Source organism: Callithrix jacchus, chromosome 10, assembly GCF_049354715.1.
Source record: "Callithrix jacchus isolate 240 chromosome 10, calJac240_pri, whole genome shotgun sequence".
Taxonomy (NCBI): Eukaryota; Metazoa; Chordata; class Mammalia; order Primates; family Cebidae; genus Callithrix; species Callithrix jacchus.
The window spans coordinates 50893161-50914989 of NC_133511.1; the positions used below are offsets into that span (position 1 = coordinate 50893161).

At 35.0% G+C, this 21829-nt stretch overlaps 1 protein-coding gene across 7 annotated transcripts in view; it reads left to right on the forward strand.

The window, feature by feature from the left end:
• Positions 1 to 21829, forward strand: part of NOX4 (NADPH oxidase 4) — a 148558-nt gene that overhangs the window by 60509 nt on the left and 66220 nt on the right. For 5 of the 7 annotated variants that reach the window (XR_004731190.3, XM_035265278.3, XM_054241812.2 and 2 more), the window contains exons 9-11: positions 17450 to 17666; positions 19601 to 19765; positions 19901 to 19963. Coding sequence is in view for 6 of the 7 variants with exons in the window: in XM_035265278.3 (XP_035121169.1) it covers positions 17450 to 17666; positions 19601 to 19765; positions 19901 to 19963 (445 nt within the window). In the remaining variant the exon portion in view is untranslated. The remainder of the gene's footprint in view (positions 1 to 17449; positions 17667 to 19600; positions 19766 to 19900; positions 19964 to 21829) is intronic. The other 2 variants (XM_078339241.1, XM_009007274.5) reach the window with 1 other exon arrangement.

Here is a 21829-nt window from a genome sequence, read left to right on the forward strand (position 1 = left end):
TTAAAGTATTCTGAAAGTATGTGTACCGAAGCAGCATACTCAAAAGCAGGGTGCTTAAAACAGTACATGAATACAGTTGAAGAACATAATGTATTTTTATAAATGCCTGTGTCTGTATGGCCACCAGCAGTAGACTAGGTGGCTTTGGCTTGACATTCACACTTGCATGACATAATAGGTCTGGCAGCAGGTTTACTTGGTTTAGCAGGATACGGGGCAGGAAACACAGAATGTCAACAGGATAACATCAGGTGCTTATTCAGTAGGAGTACCTAAAGGTGCTCAGGAAAGATTTACTTCTCTCCTTCGTGTTGCAACTCTGTTTTAAGATGAGGAAACCATGTGGATAGGCATGGACCACCTTGCATTGGGTAAGGCTCATTAATACTCCCCAGGAACCTGTATCTTGGGAATAGCATATGTCCCCTCAAGGGATGCCCTTGGGAACAAGAACACACTGTACACAAGGAGGCTGAGGTCTGTGAGTCCCAAAATGATTGTATAGTTTAGTCACAGTCCTTTTGGTCCGGATGCATTTCACCAATAATAAACAATGTTGCTGGTGACACAGATGACATTCCCTATTTTTCTTAACTTGAAGTATTTCCAGAGAAATGGTTTGAAGAAAGGTTCAGATCTTTGTTTAGTTGTTTCTTCAGAATGTTTTTTAATGTAATTTATTAGTACAGTGGGTCATTTGCATAGGTCATGTATTTGTTTCAAGGTGAGTGTTCAAAATGTTGCTTTCCTTTTTTTCCCCTCTGATTTTGGAGACTGCTGGTTAAGACAGCTGTATCAAATGGGTTTATCCCATATGTCCTGGTTAGCTTTGTTCAGTACCATAGTTCTAGAACATGTAGTTGTAGAGCATTGGAAACATAGCCACACATTATAATTCATTCTGTGAAGCCTCAGGGCACCAAGAAAGCCCTCGGTAGAGAAGAGTCTGCTTTTATATTCCGCTCTTTAAATGGCTTGGCTGTGCTCCTTAAGTGGGCTATGAATAACCAGATACTACTAATGATAACAACAGTAATCTAAAATAGTTACATAATGCTTACTATACGCTAAGTATAAATTCAAAATGCTTTAGATACTTTATGTTATCAAATACTCAGAATTTTATGAGAATAAATAACATTGTGAAACCTCTTTCAGAGGTGGAAACACTGATGTTCGGAAAGATTAAGTGGCTTGTTGAAGTTTACTTAACTAATGGATCCTAGATCCAAACCTAGGCATTGTGATTCAGAAACTCCTGAGTTTTTACTACAAGGCTGTATTTTTTTGGAGAGTTTTGTACTTCTGAGTACAGAATTTGCACTTAATATTTGTTTAAATGCCTTTATCTTGACTTACTTGAAATTGTGATCTGTCTATCCATCTGTGTATCTATCTGTAGCAGATAGATATAGAAAAGAAAAATGCAGTCATTTATTAGTATAATTAATTATATACTCTTTTGTCTTTATGTTGTACTAAATTAAAACTCTGAAGAAAACTATTTCTTTATAAATCAAAATAGTGTAATTTTTTTTTGAGACGGAGTTTCGCTCTTGTTTACCCAGGCTGGAGTGCAATGGCACGATCTCGGCTCACTGCAACCTCTGCCTCCTGGGTTCAGGCTATTTGCCTGCCTCAGCCTCCTGAGTAGCAGGGATTAAAGGCATGCACCACTATGCCCAGCTAATTTTTTGTATTTTTAGTAGAGACGGGGTTTCACCATGTTGACCAGGATGGTCTCGATCTCTTGACCTCGTGATCCACCCGCCTCGGCCTCCCAAAGTGCTGGGATTACAGGCTTGAGCCACCGCGCCCAGCCCTAGAGTAATTTTTTTTTTAAAGATCAGCAATTCAAACAGACTTCTTTCTAAAGAGGAAGATTACATTAAGAGTTCTTTTCTCTACATTTTTTGAAGCAAAAGGAATGCATATTTAAATTTTGATTTTACTTGCATAAGAAAAGGGTCAAAGTTAAAGAGACAAAGTGATTTTAATTTATACAGAGAAATAATAGGCATCTATAGGATGACTTATATATACTAAATCATTAATCCAAATTAATAGATTTTTATTATAGGTAGAAATGAAGAAAGCAGTTATTCTAATTCTGAAACATGTGATGCAACCCATACATAATACAATAAGGATTCTACAGTGGACATTTTTTCCAGGAAATTTAATTTTTAAAAAAGCAACATAGATATGCTTCTGGTATGAGAAATGTTACTAATGATAACATTTTCCAATTTTCTGAAAATAAAAAAAATACACTGTATTGATAAAGGATTGGCTTATAATTAAGTCTATTTATTTGTGCAAATGTTGAAAACAGAGGTATCTTTACTTCTGAAATGCCTAGATAACTTTCTTCTTCAGCTTTTGGTTATACAAGTAAAGTACAGTTGTTCCAAGTAAATTTCTTTGATTTATATTGAAATTTCTGTTCAACAGTATGCTTTAAATCTGAACAGAAAATCACGATTCGCTTAGTATTGACTTCTCTGTCTAACAATGTGCTAAGTACCATAAGGTAAAGAATAGCAATATAGCCGGGTGCGGTGGCTCACGCCTGTAATCCCAGCACTTTGGGAGGCCGAGGCGGGTGGATCACGAGGTCAAGGGATCTAGACTATCCTGGTCAACATGGTGAAACCCTGTCTCTACTAAAAATACAAAAAATTAGCTGGGCATGGTGGTGCATGCCTGTAATCCAGCTACTCAGGAGGCTGAGGCAGGAGGATTGCCTGAACCCAGGAGGCGGAGGTTGCAGTGAGCTGAGATTGTGCCATTGCACTCCAGCCTGGGTAACAAGAGGGAAACTCCATCTCAAAAAAAGAAAAAAAAAAAAAAAGAATAGCAATATATTGCATGATCTCTAGTATTCCAGCACTGATCACTGATTTGGAATTTTGAAAAATCAATTAGAAAAGCTAGACATATTATAAAACTGCATATTTTAAAAATGTAAACATCTGTGTTTTATTTACATGAATGCTAACAATTCAGAGAATTGAAGGATCAATGTGAGCTAGAAATTTTAGAAAATATTAGGCCTCAAGGACAAGGTAATTAGACATTGTTAACTGGTTTTTCTTTTATAGTAAGAGAAGTTGCTTCGTATGATTGTCTAAGGTCATTTTTTTTTTCATAGAATCTTAAATTTTAAAGGAAGCTTAAAAGATATCTTGATGAAACCTCTTTTAAGCTTCTCTACAATATATGTACTAAGTCAATGCCTAATTTTGAAGATGTCCACTCTGTCTTAGGGAAGTTCTAATTCTCACAATGTTCTTTCTTTTTTTGGCTACAATTATTTTACTGTAATTTCTGTCTAGTTCTTTAAAAGTCTGTGATTCTGGAGGCCATGGGAACTGAGTCCCCCACTTTTCTAAATTCTATTCATCTGTTTCTTTGAATTACTAACAATTAGTATTAATTGAATGCTTTTCTTTTACTAACATTTACTCTCATTAAATCCTCCTGTAAGGTTATTATTATTATTATTATATTATTCTCAGTGTTCAGCTGAGAGTATAGGAGCAGTAAGAGATACGTTGCTGAGGGTCATGGCTAGTAAGTAGATTTCCAGTTCAAACCCAAGCATCAGGTGCCAGAACTCAAATTCTAAACCACTAAATTATGCCTTCCCCCATCTGGCAACACTTCTCTGTATCCATTTTAAAACTGTAAACCAAACTAAGTGTTGTTAGAATATGTGATCTGATATTGGCAGAGTGAAAGTCTCCCTTTCTTCATTACAAATATTGCAATAACTATTATTTAGGACCCCAATTTTTTTGTATCATGATTAACTGCCTTGGCTTAATCCGGTTTTCATTCTTGTTGTCTATTTTAGCAATTCTTTTTATTATTTATAAATAAATCTGTTGCATGCCACCCTAAAATGATAACATTTCTTGTACACTCAATGCAGACGTTCTTTTTAGTGTTAAAATGCATCTTTAAAATACATTAATTTTCTTCTCCAAGATGTTACTATAGCATAGTGGTTAAAAGATACATCACTTAATACCTGTGCAAACTTGGCAGATAATTTGACCTTTCTTTTTGTTATCCATTAAGTGTGATTAATAAAATCACTTACATCATAGAGTTGTCTTGGGTTTAAATAAGGTAATGCAGCAAAGTAGGCAGAATATAGACATAATAAATGTCAGCAAAAAATATATACTCTTACCAATATTAATAGCTTTGTAAGAAAGAACCTCCACATTTAACTGTTTGAAAAATCAGGGTTTTTTTATTTTTTATTTTTTGGTAAAGATATAACACCTTTGAAAACCCAGATCCCAGATTTTCTTATCAGTAAAGTAATCTGATGAACATATAGTGAAAACTGCTTAGCAGCTCAAAAGAATATTCCTTGATATGGCAACAATTATTATAACATTCTAAGGTCTCTAAAATTGTATTGATTTTTAGCAATAAAGGTGTATCTTTGTAAAACAAGCCTTCCTACTGAGGAATTTTTGCTTTTAATTTTTAGTTTACCATTTTAGGAGGTTGCTCTTGGTGTGCTGCATTAAAGATACCCAATTCCTAAGACATCTGGTGAAAACAAAACCATTTCCTCTTTCCAAACATGTATAGAGCTGGATATTTCTTTCTTCATTTTCTTTTAAAAAACTCATTAGAAGGAGATGCGTACTGCTATTCTCACTTACTGATAAAAAGGATATTGGGAGGGAAAATAAATTATGAATGTCACAGAGCCTCTGCTTAACAGCCTAACCCAGCTCCTTTCAAAGAAATGTGGAGGGAATGCCTTGTAAATGAGATTTGGCACCTTAGCTTCTGCAATCTTACCGTAGTCAACACTCCCACTGGCTTTAGCTTGGAGAGTGCTGCATAGGTGGTGATTGTATTTTATGTCTTTATTTAAGTGAGTGAGAGAGATTATAATGTGGTAATTCTGGGAATGATAGAGGGGAAAGTCCTCCTCTGGTGTTTGGAAGGCAATGACAGCACATTAATAGTGTAAATAACTTTGTGCTAGCTCTGCTGCACTTCTCAGACCATTTCTACTATATGAATGATATCTGAGTTATTCCTCTAAGTAGACCTCTTTGCCATTTGGTACTATTTGTTAGCGATAGTTAAACATAGAGCATGGTTTATATTCCAGTCATTTTTTTCTAGGAAATCTACGAGGAATATTTTTACATGCAGGTTTTAGAAAACATGTATTCTTTATGCCAGGGGAACACTGTGGGCAGGCTTTGTCAACAGTGACATTAATGAACCCAGGCAGTGTCATAGGCAGGTAGTTTAACAGGGAACATCATTGGGGTTTAGACTCAACACGTTAACCAGGGTTAGACACATATTGTGGGGATCGGCTTACTGTGCTGACTGGAAAATATCCCCCCTCTATTATGGCCTCAGGCCTTAGGAGGAGGACATTAAGGATATGCTGTTAGGGAATAGAGATATTTATGCAATATAGTGAAGTGTTAAGAATTGCTGATTCCCAGGTATCTTCTCTTTTAAAAGCCAGGTTCACGGAAGTCTCTTCACCCACACTGCTGGGGCAGAAGAAAAAACTTGGTTATCTCGCTACTGGTGAGAGGCACTTGGCTCCTCTTAGAAAACCAAATTGCATTTTGGCCAGGTGCGGTGGCTCACACCTCTAATCCCAGCACTTTGGGAGGCTGAGGCAGGCGGATCACCTGAGGTCAGGAGTTCAAGATCAGCTTGGCCAACATGGTGAAATCCCATCTCTACTAAAAAGATAAAACTTAGCCAGGCATGGTAGCAGGCGCATGTAATCCCAGCTACTCGGGAGGCTGAGGCAGGAGAGTCACTTGAACCTGGGAAGTGGAGGTTGCAGTGAGCTGAGATCATGTCACTGCACTCCAGCCTGGGTGACAGAGTGAGACTCCATCTCAAAAAAAAAAAAAAAAGTAAAAGAAAATCAAATTGCATTTTGAATGGAAGGCCCACAGTTGTATGTTAAAAAATTCTATTCCATCACTGAGGGAGAAAATGCTTACTTTCCTCTGCATTCCTTTCAGTTTCCCTTTTCTTGCCTGTACATTTGCAGTGACTATGTAATTTATTGTTCAAACCAGATATTTTTGAGAATGAATGGGGATGCTATTGATAATTCAGCAGTGGCTATAGAAAAACCAGGTCATATAGGTATTCTACCTGTTCCTAGGCAGGTGGCGGGGGAAGCTTCAGGAGAGGCTAATATACTGTTTTAATGTAGACTTTTAGCTAGCGCCATAAAAGGAGTCTTAACCTTCAATAGGGTCCCTGCATGTCTATTTGAGAACCAGAACCTTCAGATAATACACACTGTAAGTTTGCCTAGCTTTGTCTCACTTTAGAGATTGTAATTAGATGTCCACTACCCTGGTCATTAGAAGACTGGGGATTTGGATGTTCATGACAGTGGTTAAAATCTTTTATAAACTCTCTGTCACTGATACAGGTGACGTTCTAATACTTCCTAGAGGCCTAGTTTTTAATGAGTCTGGAATACTCATTATTAGTTTGGTGTCCATTGTTTCTATCACAAAATTCTACTTCTCCTTCCATAGAATAGGTGTTTTTAACATGGCTCCATAATCCCTAGGAACCATTGAATGGATTGAGGGATCCATTAGTTCCTGAAATACATACACACATATATCTGTATATTTATGTATATGTTTAATTTTCAGACACATAGGTACATTTTGTTTAAAGGAAAGTTTCTCAGCTTTCATTATATACCCTAAAATTTGTGTGGTCAAAAAAGTTTATAAAAATATGAAACTGAAGTTTTTAAAGCAAGATTTTAAACAAAGAGCTATAAGGTCTAATATCACATTGACACACTTTTATATAGCCTGCTTAAGTTTTATTTAGAGTTAAAAACACTGGATTGGGGGAAGCATAAAAGCTACTCGGGCAATTTTTTTCTCCCATGAAGACTATTGGAAAGAGAACTTGGCAAATATAATGAGCAATTTGACAATTGCATTATCATTTTGGAGGATAATAATTATACTAATCATAATAATTCCCAGTGTTAGCTAATGTTGAATATGTGACAGGGACTATTCTTAGCACTTTACATGCACACGCACAAACATACGCACACATGCACATACACATATGCACAGTACAATAAAGTTTTCTATCATTTCTATTTTATAGATGAAGAATTGAAGCACAAAAGATTAAATTAAGTAACTGTTCAAAGCCACACAGCTAATACCTGAAAAAACTAAGATTGAGCTCATGAAGTCTGACCCCAGAATTTAATTTCTACCCTTTTCTTGAATTATTGAATTATTTATTCATCATTTAGAAAGTACTCTTGCTTATGAATAAAAAATATTTATGTCATGCAAAACTCTAGGATATACTTTTCTATATATCTATGTAAGTTGGTGAATATATATACATATATGTTTGCCTGTTTTGAATAAGAAGTTCAGTTTGGATTCAGGTTACATAAAGTTCAAGGTTTTGAAGGTGAAATCTAAGTAGCTCCCAGAAAATGGAGTGAGAAGAAAATGACTTCTTTATGGTGGTGCCTTATAAATGTTTCCTAAAATGTTTGACCTTGTTAAGGTACATAATAACTTTATAACAATTCTAATAGTAAAATCATATGTATGTGATGCTTTACTTGCCAGAATTCTTCCATATAACCTGAAAATAACAGTGGAAAAGACTAGGATTTAGACTGGAGCTGATAAAAATGTCATGGAAGAGATATTCTTGTCAGTATTACTGCCAGTGTGTCTTTATAAAAAGATTAAGTGAAAACATAGCAAAGAAAGCAATGTGGAAAACACATTATTCATCATATAGAAAAATCTATTAAATCCACAGATTTCAAAAACCCATACCTTTTAGAATTTTGCTATGATTTTTCTGTAACTATTAGATTACTCATCAAGTTATTATTCAAATGTGAAGGATAAATTTGATAATGAAATTTCAAAGTAAATACATAAACAAACCCAAGTAAGCATGCAATTTATGAATTACCATAGTCTTGCTATCTCACACATTTTGGTGTTTTAACTATAGTGAAACGTCCTGGGATACAGTAGTGAAGAAACAGGATTGATTGCTAGAAGATCACTAATATAGTCTTGGACAAATCAGTTTTCTATAGAGTTTTCTGATTTGTAAAATAAAGAAAAGTAATGATATTTCACAGACCTATTAGAAGAGAAATATTAGCTATTGTACATAAAATTGACACTATACACACACTGGAATGGGCAATTCCTTTTTGACTAGGACTGGGTCTGAATGCTCCCTCCATGGGCTCTGGCTGAGTTCTTCCTTGTGTTGCTTTGCATTGTGACAGGGCAACACTGAGTTTTCTTCTCTCTAACCCCATTATATTTCTGTGAGTTCCAACATGAAAGAGAAAAAGGAAATTGAACATTGTGCCATATCCTAGGAAAACTATAGTGTTTTTGCGGATAGGAGTGTTTGACCCATCTTTATGCAGGGAATCCCTTTCACGTGTCACTCAGTATTTGTTGGATAAAGCTGAATTGCATTAATTAGTTTAAACTAGGAATATGTTTTCCTTCTAGGCTCTTCCAGTTTTCCTCAAATATCAAAGTATTACAGATGATAAAAAAGGATAATCTCTAAATTTGTTTAACTATAATGTGGACTCTCATTTTGTAACTATCATTTATACTTAGTATTATCTAAGTAATTAGTTATTATGGCAGCTAATATATTGATTCCCATGCCAGAGGAATTAGCTTTTAAGTCTTGACTATGTTGGTTTTATTATAGACTGGCACATTTTTGTTGGGGGCCTTTGTGTATCTCTGTGGCTAAAAATTCTGAAAGAAAAAAATCCATGTCTCTCTCCCTGTTTTTTTTTTTTTTTTGGGACATGGTTGTTCTGAAAATTCTGGCCTCAAGTAATCCTCCCACCTCAGCCTCCCTAGTGCTGAGTTTACAGCAAGAGCCAGCATGCTCAGTCCCAGCTCTCCTGATTTGTTTTATTTCACTTATTGGGTCTTCAATTTTCCACTTAAATATATGGGGTGAAAAATATTGAGTAAGTAGATCTCTCTTAGATGGAATCCATATTCTTCTCCTCCATAATATTTACATATTTTTGATATGTTAATAAATACAATGTCCTATAAAACTATGATCTTTAAGATATAAAGATTTTTGGCCAGGTGTGGTGACTCATGCCTGTAATCCCAGCATTTTGGGAGGCCAAGGCAGGCAGATCACCTGAGGTCGGGAATTTGAGACCAACCTGACCAACATGGAGAAACCCATCTCTACTAAAAGTACAAAATTAACCGGGCATGGTGGCACATGCCTGTAATCCCAGCGACTTAGGAGGCCGAGGAAAGAGAATCACTTGAACCCGGGAGGCAGAGGTTGCAGTGAGCTGAGATCGTGCCATTGCACTCCATTCTGGGCAACAAGAGCAAAACTCCATCTAATATATATATATTTTATGCCTTTATATATTTTTGTTTCCCAACTTTCAATTTTGATTAGCAACCTCCAGTTTTGTTTGCCAACTTCCAATTTTTTTCCATAGGATTTTAAAATTTTGTGTACAAAGTAGTATTTCTGTATAGTAATTATGGACTAAGATCTTATGGTTTATTCACATTTGTTGATATTTTATGCTGTAAGCCAGTTGGTGGTAGGAATTGAGGTCATGTGGTATTTTCTCCCATAAAGATGCATTATAGTTCTATAATTTGTTTGTATATACGTCTGCACATATACATAGATACAGTATATACAGAGCATTTTCATATACATGAAGTCATTTGTGCTATAAGTTATATATATTAATGGATTTTTAACTTCCAAACTACAAGTTAATTTTTCCCCAGTTTTGGAGGTAGACATGTTGGACTTCAGACCAAATACATTTTTATATAATTTTTTTATCTCAGTTTCACTCCAGGGAGCTTTTTTTTTTTTTTTTTTTTTTTTTTTTTTTTTTTTATAATAGCAAGGGTTTATAGCTAGAATAACAAGATGAGAAAGTTGGGGGAAGGAGAAGGAAAAGGGACTGTATTTATTTTAAGAAACATTTTCAGTACAGTACTGTTTTTCTGAAACATGAAATAATTCTTTTATCCTCCACTGTCATTTTAGTGAAGCATAAAAGCTGAGGAAATACTAAGATGTAATGGATGCTTACATTTTTTTTTCTTTGCAAGGGGTTCAAGCTCTTCCCTTTATATATCCATGAAATGGAGAGGAACAGATACTATTTATCTTTTTCAGTTAAGGAAACTCAGGGAAATGACCTATTTTACTTCAGGTATTCAAGGAAGTTGTAAGTGTTGATCCTAAGCCCTTAAGACCCTGGGCTATACATCAGTCAGCTGCACAGAGGCTGGCAGAATCAGCTACTTAATTTGCAGGACCCGCTACAAAATGAAATGAGGGATTCCTTGATCAAAAATTACTAAGCATTTGGAGATGATGAGAACAGTGCAGTAAACCAATGGCAGTGTCTTTCTAAAGAGCAAGGTCCAGTGTACCTGCATAGATTACAAGCACATGAGGCTATCCCCAACTTGGAAGCTTGGACAACCCCACCAGTAAAAGCTAGACACAGTCCCTGCTGTGGTTAAGCTGCAGATGGCAGTTCTCTTAGCTATGAGAGGCAAGGGCCAGGAAAGAATGCAGAGGCAAGAACTCTGTTAGGCCAAATAAACAAAGTGGGGGTGGGAGTAAAAGCTGTGGTAGGGTAGGTACCCAGATGCTCAGGATTATTTTAGGTACTCTGGATCTTTAGAGGCACACTGGGATTATAGACATGAGCCACCATTCCTGGCCAGCACTCTACTTCTAAATGTACCTAACATTTAAAGTCAAGTCAAGTAGACTTGACTTTCCTGATAACTGTCTGTGTAGGTTAGGAGTGACTCAGTATCAGGGCAGGACTGAGATCTCAGGCTAGACTTGGAGGTACCCACTGGTGAAGAGAGATGATGTAAGTTGCAGACAGAGTCAGTGCTACCTTCCTGCAAATGTGAATACATGTACATGGTTTATTTTACTACATGCCATTTGCTAAAACATAGACTTCGTTTTTGAAGGTAGAAAATAAGTTCAAATGTCTGTTAAAACCAGGTGACTTCCCAGTCACATGTTTTAACAACAATCACAGCAAAAGTTGTTTATGCACTTCTGGTCACTAACTTAATGAAAATTTATTGAGCACTTATTATAAGTAATAAGCACTGTTTTAGGCACTAGAAAAATAGCAGTGGAGCAGGATGAACCCCTGACTTTAAGAAGTGTACATTCTAGTAGGTTCCACGAAATTAGAGAACTGCAATGAATTTTAAAATAAATGATTTGGTTTTATTTTTTGAATTCAGTTCTTTTTCTTTGTGCTTAAAGCAAAATAAAAGTGGCAGTCAGAATCAAGTTATATTTTTACCATAAAGAAAAAAAAATCATGTTATAGAATATTAGGAAAAAATATTAGGTTCCTAAGAGACAAAATTTTTTTTTCTCCTCCTTAAAAGTAGATTAAAATACCACAAATATAAAGGTCACAGAAGTGACACTGTTTAGGGAATCCATGAGCCCCACACATTGGGTGCCAGAATGTAGGGATCCGTGAGCCCCATGTTGGGCACCAGAATATAGGGAGCCAGCCCTACATCACCTGTGGGTACCCCGAGTTCTGTGGTGACAAAGGAATGAGAAAAAGACAGATTAAGAGAGACAGTGGGACCAGGGGGCCATCACTTTATTACTGGAGGCAGTGAATGCCCTAAGCTGTGATCATCCACACTGTTTATTGATTACAATCACTTTGATCTATAGGGTAGGTTGGAGTGATGATGGAGTGAATCAGTGAGCCGGGACTGGTGTGTCATCCTAAGGATTGATAACAGTGGCAGTTTGGGAGTTTCACAAAACAAGAACATGTGGTTATCTTTAGTTTATGATCTATGTACTGTAGATAGAACATGAGCCTTACAAGATGTAGTCTGGCTACATCATAGTGCTATGAAAGGGTTTACATCCTTGAGCACGATGTTTATGGTAACAGAGTGTAGGTCACCCTGCACCAGAACGTGAGGCATGGAGAGGCCTTCCTCCTCAGAGGCCTCCTGCGGCCTTCCACAGTTTGTTGTTTCTTGTTTATGTGTTACTCATAACAAATTGATGTAGGGACTCTGTAAGGCCTTTCTCTTTTGTTACTTTTCCCAACAACACTGCATTTGTGGGATATTTTAAACACGAAATTAAAGTAGGGATAATTCTGTGATTGTCCTTTTGTCAGGTGTGGCATTTTATAATTATCTTTTGTCATAAAATCATGTCATGATTTGAATGTTGTTTCTAAGTAGGATTTATTTAATGTACTGTATTATTTTATATGACTTTGTCATAGCCAGGTATTAAAAATAAACAAACAAACAAATGAGCAAGCAGAAAGCAAAACAAACAGATGAATAAGCCAAATAGGATAACTATAGATAGAATAATATAATGCCTCTTGAGGGAAACAAGGTAAAAAAAAGAAACATATAACTTTGAAACTGGTTGGATGTTGGTAGCACATGTTAAGATCCTTATGATTGTAAAAGCAATTTTGATAACCAATTCTACAGATACTTCAAAATTGATATTTGGAACACATACCATGAAACTTAAAACATTAATAATAAGCACTTATATTTCCACATAGTCTGTGCATCTCCTTTCCTCATCCCTCACCATGTCATTATCTTAATTTGGCAAGGCTCTGTTTACCATTCGCTAATGTCTTTTTCCCTTCTTGTTTCTTGCTTTAGAATTGTTTGCCATTTATTTAGGAAAGCTCCAACAATACATATGAGAATGCTCTGTTTTTGATTCCTACATGTACTTGCTATATTAAAATAAATTATGTGATTATTGTTTACTTTTAAAGTCAATTCTCTAGATATGCATTAGAGATCCACTATGTGCAAAAACCATATCAGAGGGATGCTGAGGTTTGTCAGGGAGTATGAATGTATAAGGGATAAATGCATAAGTCATGATCCCTTCTACCAATTCAGGTATAAACCAAGTACCTTTGTACATCTTACTTCCTCATATTGGAATGCCATTCTCCTATTCCCTAACCACTGGAATCTCTACATGCTCAGCTGCCTTCTTCTCTGTGAAGTCATTCTGGAATTTTATAATCAAAGTTCATTACCCATCTGTACTCTCAAGAAGTTATGATATGTTTATATATCATTAATCATTTTGCCCTTTTTAATTGTTGTTTTTGCTTTTATGTCTAATTTGACCCATTATATTGGTGCTGTGGGCATTCACTTTAAATTAAAGTGAAGTAGTATTAAGAATTCAATTCTTAGGCCAGGCATGGTGTGGCTCATGCCTGTAATCTCAGCACTTTGGGAGGCCAAGGTGGGAGGATCACAAGGTTAGGAGTTCAAGACAGCCTGACCAACATGGTGAAACTCCATCTCTTAAAAAACAAAAGTATTCAGTTCTTCACCTGTACTAGCCACATTTCAATTGCTCACTAGCCATGTTTCTCTAAGAGTTGCTATGTTGGACATCAGAGACTTACATCATTTCCACGATCACAGAAAGCTCTATTGGACAGTGCTGTTGTTGATTGTGCACATCTTTGAAGGCAGTGGCCATAATACTGAAACTAATAATGTTCTAAAATTAATAAAATAATAAGTCTAAAGGAGTTATATCACAGTGGTGGTGTGGGGCAAGAAGCAGGGTCAGGATTGTTTGACAAATAGACACAGAGCTTTGTGTTATCTTAAGTGGGTTCTGTTATATTTGAGAAGATAGCATGTTATATCTGCTAAAATAAATAAAGGTACCAGGAATTTTAAATGCGATATAAATCACGTAGAATGTGTACCTCAAATTTGAATAAATGTGGCCACAGTGAAGTAAATAGATTAGAGACATAATATCAGATTTTTTTCTATCAGTTCAAATATCCATAATATCTACTTTACATTCCTATTCAAAATTCCTTACAGTAAGATTGTTTGAATGGCCCTAATATATAAGAATTCTAAGAAATTCTGCACTAGTACTAAAGAAATGAGCACTCTTATTCTTTACTCATACAATGAAAAAGTAAGTTATGTATTCACTTGAGCTTGAAAAATAACACATAAAATGATTTATTTGGTAAAATATACTCCTTCCTTTTCTAAGTCTATAGCCTTATAAAGCCATCAAATTTTGCTCAATATATACATTGGTCTTCAATTTAAAGATTGACCATAAAATGGCATGGATATTCTGCAAGGGGGATAGGCCTGGTACAGGGGAAGGAGCATGGATGTTGGAATTGGACTAACTGGGCTTTCAATCCCAGCTCTGCAACTGACTGACATTGTTGTGTTGGGAGATACTTAAGTACTCCAAATCTGAGGTCATCAATCTTTACCATCCAAGTCTTTTACGAAGTTTATGAAAATAATCATAGAAGTAACAAGCAACTGTCTGGCATGCCCAGTATATGGCCTTTCATTATGGAGTTAAAAACCTGCCTTCCAGTCGCCTTTCAGTACCTTCACCACCTAATTATAGCCAAATGATGTGGGATTCCATACTTGAGTTTTTTTGATAAATGATTTTGTTTTAATCATTGTCTGTCTTTAGATCTTATCCATATTTCTTTGGTGACAACAATTATACCTAAGACAAAGTAATCTGAGCTCTCTATTGTTGGTTTTTTATGCATATACCATATTGTTTTTGCTATTATAGTCTTGAAATAAAGTTTAAAATCTGAAAGTAAAAAAATATAAAGACCAAGTAAGGACAATTTTAATGGAGTTTTAAGACAGAGATAGCCTATGCTATTTAGCTTGAGCATAGCTTAAAATGACACAAAGCTCTCAAAATTAAAAGGAATTTTAGAATAATACATTCCACTTTATGTGCCAAGAGCAGCAACACTGTTTGATCAGGCAGGCATGAAGAACTTTACTTTACAGTAATATCATTCACCTTTCTAAGGACCTAGAGCATGGGAAAGTTACGTCCACTTGTATGTTGTTATGACAGGCGAAGGGATTAACAACATTTATTTGCCTAGTGTTGGGACCCTAAATTATAAGCAGCTCCATTCCAACACACACACACACACACACACACACACACACACACACACACACACAATCTGACTTTGGTTTATTTTGAACCCTTTTACTATGTCTACCTCTTTAACCATCTGATTTGCTTTGCGTGACATAGGGGCATGGAGTGAGATAAGCACGTTTCTGAACCCCATGCTTTGGCTATACTTAATCTCTTAACTAAATAAAACCCTTAGGTTTCTCATCTGTGTAATAAAAAGAAAGATACTTACCTTGTATGATTATTTTATTTTGAAGTTTAAATGAGAAATAGATGTTCTAAAAATTACTGAAGTGATGCTTCCTTAGTAAGCATTAATCTTCCCCCTTCCTTTCTAAGAGTTATTTGTGAGGATTCAGTGAACTAATATAATATATCATGAGAGGTGAAGAGCACAGAATTTGAATCAGATCTGAATTCAAATCTTGGCCCTGCTCCTTATCAGCTGTGCGACCCTTGGGTATTATTCTATCTTTTATGATACTTTTTAAAGTTTTTAAATGGGAATAATAATTCCTAGTTCATGCAGTGTTTGTGAGGATAATGTAAAATGTATATAAATTTCTCTGTGCTAGCCATGGTGTTTTCCATACATTACTAAGCTATTATGAAAGCACTCTATTCCAGTTACTGTATGTAGTCTGACTTATGTTCAGCTTTGAAGATATCTTCCAAACGAGATCATGAGTTTCTGGAGGAACCAGATTCGACTCTGTTGAATTGTGAAGCACCATTGGCGTAGTGCTAACTACATTATGTTCATGTCTGTTCAACTTTTGGCCAGTAGAATAAATGCCTGGGTTTTTTTTTTTTTTTTTTTTACCTACTTACCTATCAGCCAGTATCCTTCGGATGGCCAATATGAACAAAAGGTTGGGTAAATTATTAATGTAAAGAAAGCTAAATCAGATTCATGGGCTGTCTAGATATAATATCCCAGCAGTTGTATTGTGTGACTAGAAACTTATAAATTATTAGTGACAAAAATTTCACTCATATTTGTTTTATATATATATATATATAAATTTATCTCATACTTAGGCCATATCTACTATATTGCTTAAAACAAAATGTGTGTGTGTGGTTCATTACGATGTCATATAATACATGCCCCTGACATGTACTGAATGCTCCCTAATGACTTCATGATGACTAGTTTTAAGGAAGAAAATAAAATTATAAAAAGGAAGTGAGCATAAGCAAAGAGGGGAGAAAGCAAAGTGATCAGGATGAGGAGATGGGGAATACCACCAGAGGCTGGCTTGGCCGTTGCTCTCCTAACATTCATGTATGGATCTGTTAGTATTATTATTCAGTTTTTGTTTAAAAATATTATTTTTGTAAATGCATCATAGCTGTGACATACTTAAAAATATACCCTTTTAAGCTACTAAAATCAAGTATTTGGGAGCATGAAGGATCATTTAAAAATAACACACTGTAAGCCAACCATGAACTGATAATCTTGGAAATAAATTTTTCCTTAGGATTCTTTAAAATAATAAAATACACTGCAAAATTTTCAGAACATTTCCAAATCTCGCTTTGTCATGCAGTCTTTGCTTATGCAGCAGTGATGTTGTTGATGCGCTGTGCAATCTGTCATTTTATGGATTATCCCTATGTGGTAGATGTTAACCACTTCTTATAAGAGCACAAGACAGTTGAATGGTTTGTCTTGGTTTTTCACAAAGTAAGAAACCATCAGAATGAGATTCTTATAGTTTGGGTTCTCCTGCCTGATTTATTATTTTGAACTTTTTTTGTGATTCTGTCTATGGAAAAATTGAAAAGTAAACAGGTTTAGGGACTGATTGCTGTATATACATTGTTTTCAGACCATAAGAGAGGCAAACTTCCACTTACAATTATTTCTGAATGACATTTCTCTGCAAACCAGCAAGGCTTGTTTTATCCAGACTTGGCCAAATTAAATATGATCCCTGTATTTTTCCCTCATGTTTGGAGATAAAGCAAAATATTTATCATTATACTGTTTACTGAAGTGAAACTTGCATGTGATTACATGAATGCCTAATAGCCTTGAAGTAAAGACTGTCAAATTCAATAATACCTGGAGAGATTGCATGTATTCTTCTCTATCACGTTTTTTTAGCGTTTGGAGGGCCAAAATTTTTGTTGTAGTCCTATAGTTAAGAATTTCTTAAAATTTTTAAGATTTTTCAAATTCTCCCAAATATAATACATAAGGAACACTTTTTAGATAAATGCTGTATAAACTTAGCCGAAAAAAAAATTTTTTTTTACTGTACCTCCTGATCTCAATATTTTTTCATTTCTCTGTTTGTTTTAAATTTAATTTTAGAGGTCTGCTGAAGTATCAAACTAATTTAGATACCCACTCTCCTGGCTGCATCAATCTTAACCGAACCAGCTCTCAGAATATTTCCTTACCAGAGTATTTCTCAGAACATTTTCATGAACCTTTCCCTGAAGGATTTTCAAAATCAGAAGAGTTCACTCAGAACACATTTGTGAAGATTTGTGTGGAAGAGCCTAGATTCCAAGCTAATTTTCCACAGGTCAGATTAATTTTGTATTTTGATCTCTACAAAATTTGTTTCCATATGATTGATCAACATCACATATAAATGTGCTTTTCAAGCTATATGTTCATGCATAGTAGGATATTTCAAGATGTTCCAACAGCAAGTTAGTGCCTATTATTCCATTACAGGTACCTGACAGTTCAAGGCAAAAGATCTATGATATTAGAGGATAGATAAGATTTCTACTTAATTGACCATATGACCTTTGCATATAACAGCAATGGTGCTTGTAGCCGAGAGAGGACAAACATTTTCCCATTAGTTGAGAAAAGCTGGTTGAATAATAAAAATAGTAGTTAAAAAAAAAACCTACCACTACTACTGCTAATTATTATTTTACTATATTAGAATATTATGTATAATATTTTAAATAGTAAATAGCAAAATCCATTTATTGAATGCTTAATATTATCTGCTAAGCATTGTGCTAAAATATCCTGTATGCATAATAAAGAACATGTATTAGACATACAGAATATTTTTTGCAGTATTCACAAGTAGTTAATATTATTCTCAATTGTCTAATAAAGAAATTGTGCTTACCTTGATCAAAGTCTCCAAACTAGTAAATGGCAAAAGAAGCATGCAAACCCAGGTCTTTGACTAATATGCTTGCTCCTGGAAAACTTTCATAAGTATTCAACAATTGGTTCAATGAGGGCCCTGATCTTCCTCTGTGTCTATGGGAACTGCACCCAGGCAAATTACACCTTTTATTCTTCATCTACAAAAGGTGGAAATAGGAAATAGTGATGTCAAATGTCTCAATAAGGAAGAGAAGACAGAGATGTCAAAAGCTAGGATGAATTTGTGGATGACTTTGGAATAGTGTACTGGTCTTGTGTTTATTATATTATTAATAATAATCATCTAGATCCCTATTAGACTCTGTAAGTTTCTGAACTTTTCTGAGTTTCACATAATATTCACAAGTATTAGACAAGGCAGGTGTGGCGACTCCCATTTTGCTCATGTGGGACCTGATACTCAAAGGGTAAGTGACTGTCTCAAAGGTTGAGGCTGCTACATTGCAGAGCTTGTCCTGAAGTGCCACTCATAGCACAGTGTGGGGACAAATGTTATTATATGCAGAAGAGGCATGATCTGTCTGCATGAAAGAAGGAAGATTTGAAACAACTAAAGTGAGGCTTAAAAAGGTGGCCATAATAAAAAGTTTTAGTTGGAGGCTTCAAAGGGATGTGAGAGAAAGAGTGTGTAATTTTAGGAGAAGGGTTAGCCACATAGGCTTCTGCACTTTCCATAGTTTGGACTTATCCTGGGATCAGGGCTAACCATGTAACACATATTCAAAATTTTCATGGTTTCCCATTTTTAAATATTATTTTCTGTTCTTCTTATATTATATAAAACTAAGTGGTAAACAACATGCCTAGCATATTGCATTTAAAAAAATATGCACTATACATATTTAACATGTGTACATATTATATATGTATATTATGCATATACATTATATACATTAAAAATCTAGTATTTTCTTTTTTAATAAACATGAGACTCATGATTTATTTCTGAAATTATCCCCAGATTTATCTGATGTGGTTAACTTTCCTTTCTTCTCTTAATAAATATATTGTCTATATACATTACATATCTCTAGGCATTTAAATAGGTAAATAAAAGAATATATACTTATTTGTTTATGGTAGTTACACCCAGAGCGTGAGTTTGAGTGTAGGGTTTTTATATTACTTTCCATTTTATTTTATATTTTTGTTTATTTGAATGATAATGAACATCTATTATTTGTTACTTTTTTATGTTTTCTGATTTAAAATACAAATTAACATATTATTACCATAGTATAAGCAATAAGCAATTGGGAAGGGTGTAGATTTCTGCAATATGAGTGTTTCTTGAAGTTTATTTTCAAAAATTTATCTTAGACGTGGCTTTGGATTTCTGGACCTTTGTGCCTGTACTGTGCTGAAAGACTTTACAGATATATCCGGAGCAATAAGCCAGTCACCATCATTTCCGTCATAAGTCATCCCTCAGATGTCATGGAAATCCGAATGGTCAAAGAAAATTTTAAAGCAAGACCTGGCCAGGTGAGTCAGTGGTCAGCAACTTTTAAAATAGCCTTTATCCTTATGTAATTTTTGGAATTTAGCAAACATCGCATCATTGAAATAGTTTAAATTCTAAATTGATTATTTAAAACTTATCTGTTTGTTGCTTTTTAGTATATTATTCTACATTGTCCCAGTGTATCTGCATTAGAAAATCATCCATTTACCCTCACAATGGTAAGAAACATATCTCTTGATTTTTCACATTTGTAGGGTGCTATGCATCTTTTTCTTTTTCTGTGTCCTATCTCATTCTAAAAAATATTCAAGGCTATCATAGTATTCCTGATGTTTAAGTAAGCATTCTTTTACAAGGAAAATAGTTATCTGTTCAAGAACTTTGTAATTCTTTATTTTTTTTTTTTGATACCTTACAATTCAGGAAGTAGTGAATTAAAATGTATTAAAGCTTGTTGATTCAAAATGTAGGCCAAGCACAGTGACTCATGCCTATAATTCCAGCACTCTGGGAGGTCAAGGCAGGAAGGCTGCTTGAGCCTGGGATTCCAAGATCAGCCTGAACAACGTTTCTACAGTAAATGAAAAAGAAAAGTCAGGCGCGGTGGTACACACCTATAGTCCCAGCTACTAGGAAGGCTGAAGGACGAGGATTCCTTGAGCCCCAGTGTTTGAGATTTCACTGAGCCTTGATCACACCACTGCTCTCCAGCCTGGGCAAGACAGTAAGACCTTGTCCAGTAAAGAGTAAAAATTTTGTGAATATTTACTCTTCTCCTTTTATATGGAAAATCTGATATTTACACAATTTTCTTTAGTGATTGAATTTAGGGGAAATATAGATACTCTGTGTTGGGGTGGAAGCATTAAAAAAAACATGTAGTGTTTAGAAGAGGTAAAATCCAGTGTAATGGGAGACAGAATGGGAAGTAAAATTAGAAAAATCAAATGGAGTAAATAATGGCATGGGAGGGCATCTAGCTAAATAATGGACAGCATCAAATATGACTAACTAATCAGCATATTGTTTCATATTATTATCAAAATAGTATGAGCTCATTTAAAAAATTTAGACAATTCACAGATATAAAATAAAATAGAAACTTAAAATTGTATTTTTCCCCACTTCCCAGTCCTTTACTCTGAAATTTGGCATATCTTTCCAGATATCTTCCCATCTGCTTCTGCACATATGAGTGTCTAACATTTGTTTACTGGGTCTTGTAACTGGCTCCTTTCACTCAACAACATATGACGGACATCTTTCCATATTACCATATGTGCCTCATGCATGTTAATGACTGTGTAATATTCCACAGTGGGAAAGTACTGTAATTTATTTGATATTCTCATGGATGATGGAGATTTGGATTTCATTCAATTTTTAAGATAGACATTTGAGAACTGAGACCACATGTTTACATGTATGCTTAAGACAAACAAATTGGGCTGGGGGAAAAAGCAAAAAAATAACTGAGGACAAAGGGCTGAGATTTGAAAATAGGGTTATACTGTAAATGGGAATCATTTTCAAATTGGATGTATTATTGAAGTTGAAAATTCTAATATTCAAGTAAGTATGCTGAAACCTTGGGCAAATTGCTTCAGTTCTTTGTAAATTTAATATTGAGATAAAACCACTACCTATTCATAGGTATTTTTTGTAGATTTAAGTGAACCATTACAAACTAAGGCATGTAGAAGACCTCCTGGAACAAGAAAATGTCAGGTACATGCAAATACATGGTAGCAATTATTATGTCTTTGATTTTCAGAGTTTACCCCTTGAGAAATATATGCTTATGCAGACAACTAGACCAGAAAGTTCCATATTTAAAGGACCTAAGAGACAGAAAGGAAGTGTCAAATCAAACCAGAAGCCATTCATTCGATGGTATTTCTTAAAAAGAAAAAAAATGATTTCTGCTTCATTTGCTTCAAGTTTTGCATTCTGTGTGTAGGAAACTTGTTTATTAATGATTAGGAAAAAGTTTGACATCCAGCGACATAATGAGCAACATCCGATTGTATAAAGAAAGATAGCAAAACTGATCTACCATGACGACTGAATTAATTGATAATTGT